Source organism: Mercenaria mercenaria, chromosome 15 (genome assembly GCF_021730395.1).
Source record: "Mercenaria mercenaria strain notata chromosome 15, MADL_Memer_1, whole genome shotgun sequence".
NCBI lineage: Eukaryota > Metazoa > Mollusca > Bivalvia > Venerida > Veneridae > Mercenaria > Mercenaria mercenaria.
In genome coordinates, this window is record NC_069375.1 from 34,414,877 (window position 1) to 34,428,442 (window position 13,566).

General features: G+C 34.5%; 1 protein-coding gene across 2 annotated transcripts in view; it reads left to right on the forward strand.

Moving 5' to 3' along the window:
- The window catches only part of LOC123550831 (DENN domain-containing protein 1B-like), a 36,571-nt gene extending 28,797 nt beyond the window's left edge, over positions 1-7,774 (forward strand). Inside the window, exons 14-17 of one of the 2 annotated variants that reach the window (XM_053524966.1) lie at positions 1,021-1,154; positions 3,866-3,997; positions 4,447-4,506; positions 5,020-7,774. In XM_053524966.1, coding sequence (XP_053380941.1) covers positions 1,021-1,154; positions 3,866-3,997; positions 4,447-4,506; positions 5,020-5,193 — 500 coding nt within the window. In that variant the 3' untranslated portion in view covers positions 5,194-7,774. The remainder of the gene's footprint in view (positions 1-1,020; positions 1,155-3,865; positions 3,998-4,446; positions 4,507-5,019) is intronic. The other variant, XM_053524967.1, reaches the window with a different exon arrangement.
- The last annotated feature ends 5,792 nt before the right edge of the window (positions 7,775-13,566 follow it).

Sequence of the window (13,566 nt, forward strand, 5' to 3'; positions counted from 1 at the left end):
TGCTAAATTTCTATAATGAACTTGTCCATCTTTCAATTTGGACAGTACCATTAACTGTTAAAAGGGGTGCTTACCAAAAATATACTGAATGAATAGCAAACTTTGCAGATCATGATCAGACTGCACAGATGTGCAGGCTGATCATGATCTACACTGGTTGCAAAAGCAGAATCAATTGTGTTCAGCAAGATAAGTGTTAAAATACTAATTTTATATCAGTTGTTTTAGTTAACCCATCTTAACTTCCTAGCTCATTTGATTTGTTAAAACATAAAAATTGCGATTATTAGGTAATGAATTTTTACAGCATGTTGGAAAAAGATGTATTTTGCAACTAATATTCAGGGGCAACATATTTTGTAAAAACATAACTTAGAATGATTAAGTGTTTAATTGATAGTCACATCTGAACTCTTTGCCCAGTTTACAATGCCTTTTGAACTTGTACTTGAAAAAGTAGTCCATCAGTTGTATTGACTGGATAAACTTTTAAGTGAAAGTGGAAAGCTGAAGTTTACATGGCAGTTTATTTCTGCTTAATAAATGCACATTTCTAGGATAAACTCCATTGCACTGACTTTACTTGTGATACTTGATAACTAAAATTTTGACTTGAGCAGCCTAAGATGTGATTTTTTTATAACTTCAGTGAAACTTATAGTCTGTGTTTTGATAATTTCTTACCAAAGTATGGCATTTTAAATTACTAATACATTATTATTTACATAAATGTTTCATTACCTGTGAAAAACTTACTGTTTGCATCACAAAAAGGTCACAAAAGTTAGAAAGACAATATTTCACCTGCAGAAATGTTTAGAACAAGTGTCATAAAATCAAAGAGATATTAGAATTTAAAATGTTAAAATGGCAAGTTAAGATCACATGTTTATGCTCTATTGTATCAGTGCAAAAGATGTCAGTGTTAAAACATTGTATCAAACATGGTGCAGAATAAATGATTTACACCATATATCTGTATTTTTCCTGTTAATTGTTACACACATTCTTATTTACCAGGTGGTTATAGAGATGCCCTCATGTTTCACGAAGGGGAGACAATCACGTTTAATCCACAGGCATTTGTCCAGTCACGTCCACTCTCGATGCAACCTTTCCTAGAGAATATGCTTCATATGCAGATCTTCCAACAGGTAAGTTTGCTTTCTCATACTTAGGGATTTTTCTAGACCTCTAAAAAGGGCAGGGTGCTGCTAAAAAGGGGCAGGGTGCATTTTGCGCGTTGCATACCTTTGTCTACGAAAATCATAAGGTAGATTTCCATGTTTTTTGTTGTAATGTCTGGATTGCAAGGTACTAACAGAAAGATTTGCAATGAATCTGAATGTCAGGAAAAATATTAATACCTGTTTGTCTATATAACATGCTTTTCATTTATAAATACATGCAGTTTGTTTTGTGTTGCATACATTATTTTTGTCTTGAAAGTTTTCTTGATTAGAAATATACCATAAAGATACTATTGAATAATTTAATAATTCTGGTGCAAATCTGTCATTATACCGTTGATACTCGTGTATAAATGCACATTTTTTTTACCCCGGACCAGCCCCCCCCCCCCCCCCCCCCCCCCCCCATTCGCCATTTTGATAAAGGGAAATTACTCTACGCGCTGACTGTCTACGCTAAATTCTGAGATTGCCGTTACGTTCTGTAAAAGATCGAGTGGTTTATTTTCTTTTAAACAAAATTAATATCATACAAATTTAATAGTATTTTGATGAAATAACTATAACAAAATCATAGATATTCTGATAGGCAGTGATACTAATTAAAGATCGACTGTTATCTTCAACCGAGATCAAACTGTGAACAACAAAATTGACACGAGGTGCCACGCTAATTGCCGATAATTGCTGGCCATTGATCGGCATTTAATAAGCAGCAGACTTTGTTTTAAGATGTTTTTATGCCCCCGAAGGGAGGCATATAGTTTTTGAACCGTCTGTCGGTCTGTCAGTCTGTCTGTCGGTCTGTCAGTCTGTCCGCAATTTTCGTGTCCGGTCCATATCTTTGTCATCGATGGATGGATTTTCAAATAACTTGGCATGAATGTGAACCACAGTAAGACGACGTGTCGCGCGCAAGACCAAGGCCTGTAGCTCAAAGGTCAAGGTCACACTTAGACATTAAAGGATAGTGCATTGATGGGCGTGTCCGGTCCATATCTTTGTCATCAATGGATGGATTTTCAAATAACTTGGCATGAATGTGTACCACAGTAAGACGACGTGTCGCGCGCAAGACCCAGGTCCGTAGCTCAAAGGTCAAGGTCACACTTAGACGTTAAAGGATAGTGCATTGATGGGAGTGTCCGGTCCATATCTTTGTCATCGATGGATGGATTTTCAACTAACTTGGCATGAATGTGTACCACAGTAAGACGACGTGTCGCGTGCAAGACCCAGGTCCAAAGCTCAAAGGTCAAGGTCACACTTAGACGTTAAAGGATAGTGCATTGATGGGCGTGTCCGGTCCATATCTTTGTCATCGATGGATGGATTTTCAAATAACTTGGCATGAATGTGTACCACAGTAAGACGACGTGTCGCACGCAAGACCCAGATCCGTAGCTCAAAGGTCAAGGTCACATTTAGACATTAAAGGTCATTTTTCATGATAGTGCATTGATGGGCGTGTCCGGTCCATATCATTGTCATTCATGCATTGATTTTAAAATAACTACGCATGAATGTGTGAAACAGTAAGACGACGTGTCGCGCGCAAGACCCAGCTCCGTAGGTCAAAGGTCCTAAACTCTAACATCGGCCATAACTATTCATTCAAAGTGCCATTGGGGGCATGTGTCATCCTATGGAGACAGCTCTTGTTTTCTCTTTTTTATTCTGTTTTGCAGTTTGCTTTAATTGCTGACCTATCTAATTGTTGTTTGTTACGATTCGGTTGGTCGTCGTCTGCATACCGATACTGCATACATGCCTCGGGCAAATACACAGCACCTGTGTATAGTCGGTGGGTGTCGTAACTTCATATCGATTGACAGTTATTTGGGATGGTATTTTGACAGATGATTGATGGGCAGTTCGTTTAGAAATACTTAATTAATGGTCAAAGGGGTAGTGCTAAAAGGGCAAAGGGGCGCTGAAGAAAGGCAAAAGGGCGGCGATTTCGGGCAGAAGGGCGGCGCTAAAAATGGGCAGGGCGCTGCGCCCTGTTATTCCGCTCTAGAAAAATCCCTACATACTTTTACTGAAGGGAGCTTGACTGATAAACTACAGAACTGTGTTTTGAGTCAAGTCTTAGTATGTGGCCTTGCCATTGGTCATTTTCAAGATAGTGCTGCAAAACAACCAACCAGATTTTGGACTTTAAAAAGATTTGTTTCCAAATAAAGCTTTATAACCTGGATTTTATGGATTTGTCTGGTATAAGAGCCACCGGTCAAGTGGTAAAATGCCAAACTGAAAAACTAGGGGTTACAAGCTTGATCCTAGGTCCCTAACTAATTTAGAATTACTAAGTCTGTCAGAATTGATTTTAAATCAAAGTCCTGTGTAGGGTGCTTTACACCTTGCACATTAAAGAACCAGGGAAATTTGCTGAATTGGAGCATCTTAGCAAACTGCATTTTCCTCCTTTGTTGCCAGTATGAGCATCCAGTGATAACTTTTTTAGATAAGCTTAGATACACACACACATGAACACACACACCCATGAACCAAACTGAGATGAAGGAATGGTATTCAAGTGGATCAAGTTAATTGCTTTACTGATCTAAATATGAATTGCCCATTGCTTCTATCGTAAATGAAAGTGTCAGTTGCCTCGTTAACATTCTGATTATTTTTTCCAAACAAATTCATGTACATTCTAAATTTTTCAGTTCATAAATGACAGACTAGACATGTTGAATTGTGGGCGTGGATTCGCAGACATATTTGAACAAGAATGTTTGATACATGCTGATAAATTGAATGCCCAGACAAGGTACAATGAATGGCTTGGAAAAATGAAGGTAAGGAATGTCATACATACTCTCTACATTTGTAGGGAGTTAGTACATTATTACCTTGATACATAATAAGTAAAAATATTAGATTTGATTTTGATTATGCATGTTGGGGCCTCATTGGTAAAGTCATTGAGGTTACTGACTTCAGACTTAGTATTTTGTTGCCTAAATCAGGTGATGTTTTTAAAAGTAGCAAGTGAAAAATTGATCACTGCTATACTGGTTTTCTAATATGCTGATTAGAAGAACAGATTTCCATGAATAACTGACACAGTCTTACTTAGTTAACTCAAAAGAATAGGTATTTCAGTTTATGCCTGAATTTCTTAATTCCTTCAAGATAAACAAATAATTCATTGAACTGAATCAAAGTGAAAAAGAATAAAGTGAATCAAAGTATAGGGACTTGTAGTTAAGTAGTGTATTGAAATTATGTTGTATACTGTTTTTAGAAACAAGGCAAGAAGTTACACAGAGGTGGTAAAGATGTCTGGTCGGATTTCAAAGTGAAGGTATAGTTAATTATCTGTCAGACAATATATCTTTAATATTATAATCTTAGTGTTATAGTTATGTTGTTTAGATATATTGTTTACTGTAAACAAGGAAATTTTAACTGTCAACCAGTTTCAGATTACTTTACATCTTTTCCATGTTTTGTTTGCATAAAATCTTTGTGTTTACAAATTGGTGTGGTAAGTTAATTATGGAAATGTAAAATATGTTTGTGACTTGTTTCACACTATGCAGATGCAATAACCAGTTTACAGTCACCTATAGGAAGCAGATATGATTTACATTCTCTGGTTAATGGTACTTCTCTCACACAATTGTCACATATAAGTTTTATGTTCTTACTTCAAAGACCATAACATTATTTTACATGCACTGTATTTTAACATCAGATTTTATATTTTACTATTTATACTCAGATATATTTAGATATTGTATACAGAGCAGGGAAAGGTGCTTTTATTGTTATATGTTTATATAGAGCTTTACGGTAAATATTGTTTGTATGGTAGGCGGGACCAGTTATGAAGGAAGCCAGAGGCATGATGGATATCATGACACATCGGGTATATTATCTTTCCTTTTTCAATCTTTTCAGCACAACTCTTGTTAAAGACTTTTATTGTTGTTTTTTAAATTCTTTGACTCTTCGACTTTCTGCCATTTTGGAAGCATGTTCTGTGTAGAAAAAGTCAGCGAAGCAGCTTTGTATCAAAGAAATTATCTCATTGGCTTATTTGAAATCATGCAGCACAAAGAGAGCCAATCAGAATAGCTGTTATTTTTGACAAATTCTTTTGTTAACATATATAAAAAAAAATGGCAGCTGACAAACTTTTGATAGTACCAGAAGTTTTAGAAGTATTAACAGGAAAAGTGAACAGGAGTTGTTTATTTGAAAACATTGAAAAAAGAATCTGTTGCTTCGGGATGCTCATGAAAAGTGTGTACTCTATAATGGTCTAACTGCATCCTGTCTGTGTCATAAGTGATGCATGTTCTTTTTACTGGGATATTGAAAGCTATCAACTTTAACCCTTACCCTGCTAAATATCTAAAATTGACTGGTCCATCATTCAATTTGGGCCATACCACTTATTATTCAAAGGGGTGTTCACTGAAAAATTACTAACTGAATAGCGAACAGTGCAGACCATGATCAGACTGCACGGATGTGCAGGCTGATCTTGGTCTGCACTGGTCGCATAGGCAGAATCACTTGCCGCCAGCAGGCTAAGGGTTAAATACAGTATGTCATCTGGTTGTTTATCAAAGAATAGAGACATTTTCATGGTTTATATCTGATTAACCATAGTACAGAGTTCAGATGCTGAGGAACTGGACCATGAAGGTGTTAATATTTAAGCATTTGAATGATGAACCATGGTAAATTGGTAGATAAACCACAAGTCTTGCTTATTTTCATTCTATCGTGCTCGTTGAAATATGATAAAAATGATGTGAAGATTCATTCATACAAAATAATAATGAACTGGATGTCATGAGGTATTTTGTTGTTCTAATATAATTTAACTGATCTGTGCAGCAACCATTGTTTATCACAGATTCTAATATGCTTTTATCTGTTAAAACATTCTGACGCTAGAATGACGTCGGGTTAACATGAGGTGACGTCAGTGTTTTTATTGCGACCAAAAAAGAGCGCTACTAAATTTTATCTACTGTCTTAGATTAAGGGCATATTAGAATCAAAATAATTTATATAAAAACCGTGTTTTAACACTATTTATACACTCTGGCGGTAATACGTCGTACAAATAATTTCTGCGCCCTCGTGACATTATTACGCTCGATGTATAACCACCCATCGTGCATAAATAGTGTTAAAACACCCCTTTGCTATAGATTATTTCTTAGATATACAATGCTTGAATTCCTTCTTTGTTAGACATACAAAAAAATGGAGTCATGATAAAACTTTTGTTCTGTTACATATCAAGCTGTTTATTTATGTAAACTTCATTAATGACACGCTACTACTAGTTCATTACAGAAATCATCAGATTTCCTTGCTTTAGGTTTGGCATTAGATCCTCTAGTGAAGATATAACTATAGACGTTATGCCAGAAGTCTTTCGTCCTCCTGTTAAGAGGGGTATGCCTCAGAGTTTCTCTTTATTTCCAAAATAATTAAAGACCCTGTCCATTAATTTGTTAGTTCATAATTATGTGATTTAAGGATGTCTCAGATTTGTGAGCAATACATTGTTATTTAAGAAAAACACTCCTAATAGCCTGTGAAATATATACAAATGCCATGATGTAAAATTGAGTAAAACTTGTTTTATAATTTACCGTAATGTAGATCTGCTGGCATGCCTCTGTAATTTGGATAAAGTATTTGAGTACTTAATGAAATAGTTAGTGATCTGGTAAAGTTCAGAATTATGATTATGTATACTAGCTTCTGTTGCAGAATGTGTAAATTTAGTATAACTTGTTGTTTACGACACCTGAGCTAATGCAACCTACAAAGATAGATACTTTCTCTCCAAGAATTTTTTTTAATCAGTTAACTTACCCAGAGCGACTATACTCTGTACAACAGACACATTTCAAGTTGTACTGTAAATCTGATATGATCATTATAATATGAGTCGAATGCTTTTGAAACTTTGCACAAATGTAGATCACTATAGGATTGTGTTGCACACGCAACTTATGTCAGGATCACATCCTCATAGTCATTACTATTTCAATAATTTACAATCCATAAATTCCCACATAACAAAGTGATCCACTGATGGTTCTTCATGCAATTTAAAATCAGTATAGATCACTAAAGGGCATTGAAGCATGTGCTTCATTCATTAGGGTGTCTTCAGTAATTGCAGAGTTATTGCCCTTTAATTGTTTAAAAATTCATAAATTCCCACTGAACATATTAAGCCATTGATGGATCTTCACGAAACTTCATACAAATACAGATCACTGTAGGGTGGTGGAGCACACTCAGTGTTTGTCAAGATATTTTAAGTACCTGCAGAGTTATTGCCCTTCAATTGTTACATCTTTCACAGCATAGTCCCCGCATTTACAAAACAACCTATTCAGGAGGGAACATAAATTCTCTGAATTTGCTTGATTTTATTGTTTTTGCAGTATGTATGTAGCAGCTTTCAAACATGCATGTTATTAATATCTCTAACTGAACAAGAGTATTATGTTCTTCATTACAAATACTGCACTTTGAGTACTTGGCCAATATTATTCAGCTTTGAAAGAAACAATGTTACATTAAATTTGATTAACTGTTTATTGTATAGTGATTTCTACTGATATATGGTTAGAAATCTAAGTCAGATTTAGTCACTTTTTTATATAATTATGTATATATTAGTTCCTTTAGAGTACAAACTAAAAAGCTTCTTGTCAGAAAATAGTGGCCTAATTTCAAAATAATTTAGATATTTTCCATGCATGACCCTCTTCAAAAATTGTTCAAGCAGTCTTTGAAACTCAGGCGACTGATCTTTGGCCATCGTGGCCCTTCTGTTTAGTTCAAGAGTATTTCAGTTTTCTTAATTCTTAAGGATAAGGCACCTGCCCAGCAATCTGGAAGTCAAATATTCAAGCCCTGTCAGAGACTGGTTGGTGAGCTGCCTGCTGAGTTAAATATTGGTTAACGATTGCCCACCTTCCAGGAGTCTGGTATTAAAAATATAGGTATTGAGAAGTAATTCTTTTCATTGTTGGTTGGTGTCTCAAAAGCCAATATGACTGGCCCTTTCAGTAGGGGCAAACACTTGTTACTTTACTTTACTTTTATTATGATGACATTGTGTGCTCTGAACATTCCAAAAGATCATTTTCAGCATGATCACAAATTGATTCAGATAAAGATTCTTAAAGGTTAAGTCTGAAATTTAAGACTTCAACTTTGAGATTTTAACTTAGCACAAATAGTAATGCTATTGCATTTTGAAGCTACAGACAGCTCTGAAAACTTTCATTACTGTTAGTTTACTGTAAACAAATTTATGTCAGTTTGAATATTTGCCGAAGTCCAGACTTTCAACATGATGAATACAGACCCAAACTTCCAGTTTTTCAGTTTACGTAGAGATTTTTTTTTTCTTTGTACCAATTTTATGAACTTAGGCGTATTTGATCTCCTAGAAACTGATAACAAGCCCCATTTAGATATTTAAATTGTTATTGTATCACAGTAGCTTGATACCTATTGCATGTACTTTAATTTGAACCCATTTTACTATAGTGATGTGTGATGCATTAGAACTCCACCATTAGACTGCAGTCTCTTAAAGTGTTAGGAGAGTAATCAGTTAAGGTTGTCAAACCCTTACTCTGCTAAATTTCTATAATGAACAAGTCAATCTTCCAATTTGGACAGAACCATTAACTGTTAAAAGGGGTGCTTACCAAAAAGATACTGGCTGAATAGCGAACAGTGCAGATCATGATCAAACTGCATGGATGTGCAGGCTGATCATGATCTCTACACTGGTCGCAAAGGCAGAATCAATCGTTTTCAGCATGGTAAGGGCTCAAGTATCGGCACATTCTACTTAATAACATAATGGTCTTGCATTTAATTCAGTGTTGAGCACTCCGTTGTTAATGGCCTGCATGTTGCTTTTTTACTTGTAAAATTGCCAGATGACTATGTATATGAGATATAAAGAGATTTTCACATTGTTAATTGCTTGTTTAATATAATTATTGATTGTTATTATGGCATTTTAAGATTAATTTCTGCTAGGCCTACTGCATAATTAAATTTTAATAACAGATACACTGGACTTTGTCTTCTTTATACACATACTTGCATTATTTTCAGCTTAGACAGTCTCATGTAAACTGCGCTGTCAGAGACCTTTTTATTAATAAGTTGTTAGCTCACCTCAGCACGAACTGCTCAAGGGCGAGCAATTGTGGTCAGTGATTGTCAGTCGTCCATCCATCCACATTTTCCCCTAAACCACCAAGCCAATTTTGATGAAACTTCACAGGGATGCCCCTTGGATGATCTTTAAAAATTGTTCAAAGAATTGAATTCCGTACAGAACTCTGGCAACCAAAAGGACTTCTTGTCCAAAACCACAGGGCCTAGTGCTTTGATATCTGGTATGTAGCATCATCTAGTAGTCCCCTACCAAGATTGTTCAAATTATCCCCCTAGGGTCAAATATGGCCCTACCCTGGGGGTCACATGGTTTTTATAGACTTCTATAGGGAAAACTGAAAATCTTCTTGTACTAAACCACATGGCCTAGGGCTTTGATATATGATATGTATTAGTAAATTAAATAATTTATATTTGGCTGAATGAAATGAAAGAAAATATAAGGAGAACTGTTATCACGCAAACATATGAATATGGTAAAATTGGAATTTAGAAACATTCATGTTAGCTTTGAAAGTTACATGGATTAGAAGAATTATGAACAATAATACAAAATACTTCAATTTTCTTGAAGGAGAATATCTACTCTTAACAACTTTTACAAAATAACGAGGTGATTATATCAAAAATAAACTGAATCGGGTCAGAACAGTTTCTGGAAAGATGTTTTACAGGGGTACGTACAGTTGAGCTCTCAGCGACCAAAGACATGGAGTGATTTTTGCGCATCACCAGTGTGGCTTAATAATTTCTTTATTATTAGTGGAACAAGTTTTTACTTCCCCCAGATTTTTAAAAACTGGGTTATCTTGGTTAATGATAGAAACGGTAACTTACTGTCTTTTAACAATTTCATGGAGAAATATAATATACAAACTAATTTCCTGCAGTATCAAAGCATTATTGAGTCAATTAGAGGGGCCTTAGATATTTTAAGATTTCCACACTATGCAATAAAGAAAGAAACCCCACTTCAACCATTTATAACCAAGGTCATTAATGCTAGGAAAAAAAGGTTGAAGGTTTATATACACCTTTATGTTAAAAACAAGTCCTTTATGTTAAAAACAAGTAATATACCTATCTCCAACAGTAAATAGAGAAACAAACTTAATTTGAATGTTAAAATTTTAATTTTAGATATACATACAGATTTCTTTTTGTTGTTATCAAAGACCCAAAACTACAATGGTTTTAGTTCAAAATAAACTGTAGAATCATGGGCACAAACTACTTGTTACAAAACATTGTGATAAAGAATGATAATAGATGCTCTTTTTGCCATACTAAGATAGAAACTATTGAACATTTATTTGCTGATTGTCAGGTAGCAAATACTTTTGGGAGAATATTAAGAGATGTATTTTATCTTTTTGCACAATTGTCAATACGGACTGGTCAAGAACAGACATTTTGTTAGGGAATGAAAATTTAAAGGATGGCATAATGAATGAAATTCTGATTGCTAAAAGTCAACATATATCAGTGTAAAATGAAGAATTTAGTTCCCAGTTTGCAAATACATTGTATTTAGAAATAGTTTTAAGCTTCTGTGAAGGACAGAGAGATATATTGCCAAAGTAAAAGAAAATATGACAAAGTTTGCATCTCAATGAGTTGATTTCATGACAGTAGTTAGTAATGATCATTCTTATGTGTGTAGTGATAAATCTTAAGGTGTGTCTTCAAGCCCAATCTCCTCAGCTTTTGTTTAAAAACTGTATTTCCATCATGTAGGAGTTTAACGCATTCTTCCCTACTTTCCCTTTCTTCTTTCATTTTCCTTTCTTCCAGTTTTCCTCTTTGCCTGACTGCACCTCATACGGGTCTTTCTCCTTCTAAATATTTTTGTCTCCTTTCTTGTTTGTTTTTTTCTTTGTCTTTTTTTCTTTTTATTTTATTTGTTTTGTTTTTTTGTTTTCCCCCACTCTGAGGTATACTCGTGTGGAAGTGAAAGCATAGGAATCGTAACTGTACATTTCAAGTGGTAAGAAGCCCATATGAATTGTTTCCCTTATAAGCTAAAATCTATTACGAGAAACATAAGTGCTGACAGTATGTGTTAATAAACTATCATAGTTGTTTCCCTTGAATATGAATCGTAAATACCAGTACTTTAGTTGTTTTTTTTTCTTGCAATATTCGTTGTTTTTCGCCCTATTATTGCAAGGTTGTTTTATGTTTCAGTTTTCTTTCCATTTTAAAATTACTTTCCTCTTATGATGTTTAATACCTACTTCTTATCTTTTTTTTCCTTTTTCGAAATGGCAAGGAAATATTACTTTTTAAGATTTATGATCAGCGTAAAAATAAAACTCATTAAATACTAAGTAGAAATAGGACCTAGTAAACTGTAGGAATTTCGATGTCTGGAAAGAATTTACTATTTTTCCTTTATGGAGTGTTACTATGTAGAAATTAGATATATACTTTACTATCTGTAGGCTATACTCTTACTTTTATTGTAGTTTGTTTCTTCTCCTTCATGCTTCATATCCTGTATATGAATTATGCATGATGAATTTATGAACTAAAGAAAAAAAATCAAACAAATGGGGTTAGCCGCAAGGAACAAAAAAAAAACTTATAAAATGTCAGTTATTTTCTTCCTTAGTTAGTTATTTTCTTCCTTAGTTGACTTTTTTGACGCTTTAGTGTGGTCTGTTTTTAAAGGTATATAAGAAATTAATGTTAGATGGTTGGAAAGACATGAAGCATAAAAGCAACACATTTATTTTATCGGGTTGTATTTTGTTTTCGGGGGGCGAGGTTGGGGTGGGGGGGTGGGTAATGACATGAAGTGCCCCTCCCGACATTATGTTTTTAGTACCTGGACTTTATTTATTTGCCCTGACCACATTATAACCCCTATACTGTAAATTTGCATGTTTCAAAATACCAATTGATGCATTGATGCATGTGGAGAACATTCGGTGAATGAATGTATGTTATTCAATCCCCACTGTACGTTTATTCAAAGGAAAATTTATTACCAAATAACGTTTGTGTAATCTAAATCGTCCATATATAATGTATATATTCAGTACTTTTTGGGATTTTCTGATCTTTAACAAAAAGATTGATTGGTGTTTATGTTAATTGTTAACGATGGAGCTCAGATCGAAACCGTATTTGTGCAACAAGGTATCACTGTAACATAAGTTCAGATGTAATTCAACTATTTACAATTTTGTTTCATATATTTCGGAGAACTAATGGCTGAAATCAGATCAGAACGAATCAATGTTGGCAAAATGATAGTGATTTGGGTGATTTAATTCATATGAAAGAATTGTTATTCTGTGTTATATGGCTCGCCATAAAGGTAATGACGTACATGCATTTTCTTTGTTTGTTTGTATGTTTTACAATGTTTATTTAGATGAACCGAGATGTATTTGTAAGTACACAACATAATAAATTAAAGGTTATCTTAAACATAAAATCAGTCAAACTATTTAACCATTTCATGATCAAAACTCGAGATTCAAATTCTACATAATTGTACTTTGAAGCCAAAATCATAAAATAAGTAAAACATTCGGTAATATTCTAATTACTGCATTCAAAACCAATTATGATACTGTTCCTACACATATAACAGCAAAAATGTAGAATTATCCTTAATAAAGGCATTTAGTAATAACAAAGAAGGCTTATTAATAAGTGCTGTTATATTTTCTTGTCCTTTTGGATCATGGAGTACATTCATTTTTACTAGAAGAGAATTCCACTTTAGCCGGTGCTAGGGGGCGTGAGAGGTGTTGCACATTTCGTTACTTCTCGTCAACAGACTCAGTCAGACCGAGTCTGCTATTATGTTGCTTAGTAGAGTTCTATGCTTCAAAAAGATCATTTCACAGATTATTAACTCTTTTAGTGCAGAGTGATGGCTGTAAAATGTCTCCACGCACTTGAATTCAGTATTGTTATATTTTCTGGTCCTTTAGGATCATGGAGTACATTCATTTAAACTGTTATAGAATTCCGCTTAGGTCGGAGCTAGGGGGCGTGAGGGGTGTTGCTTATTTCATTACCTCTCACGAACAGACTCAGTGAAACGAGTCTACTATTATATTGCTTGGTTGCGTTCTATGCTTCCAAAGGATCTTTTCACAGACTTTATTTACCAGAACAACAATAATCTTTAAATACCGAGTGGCAGTTAAAT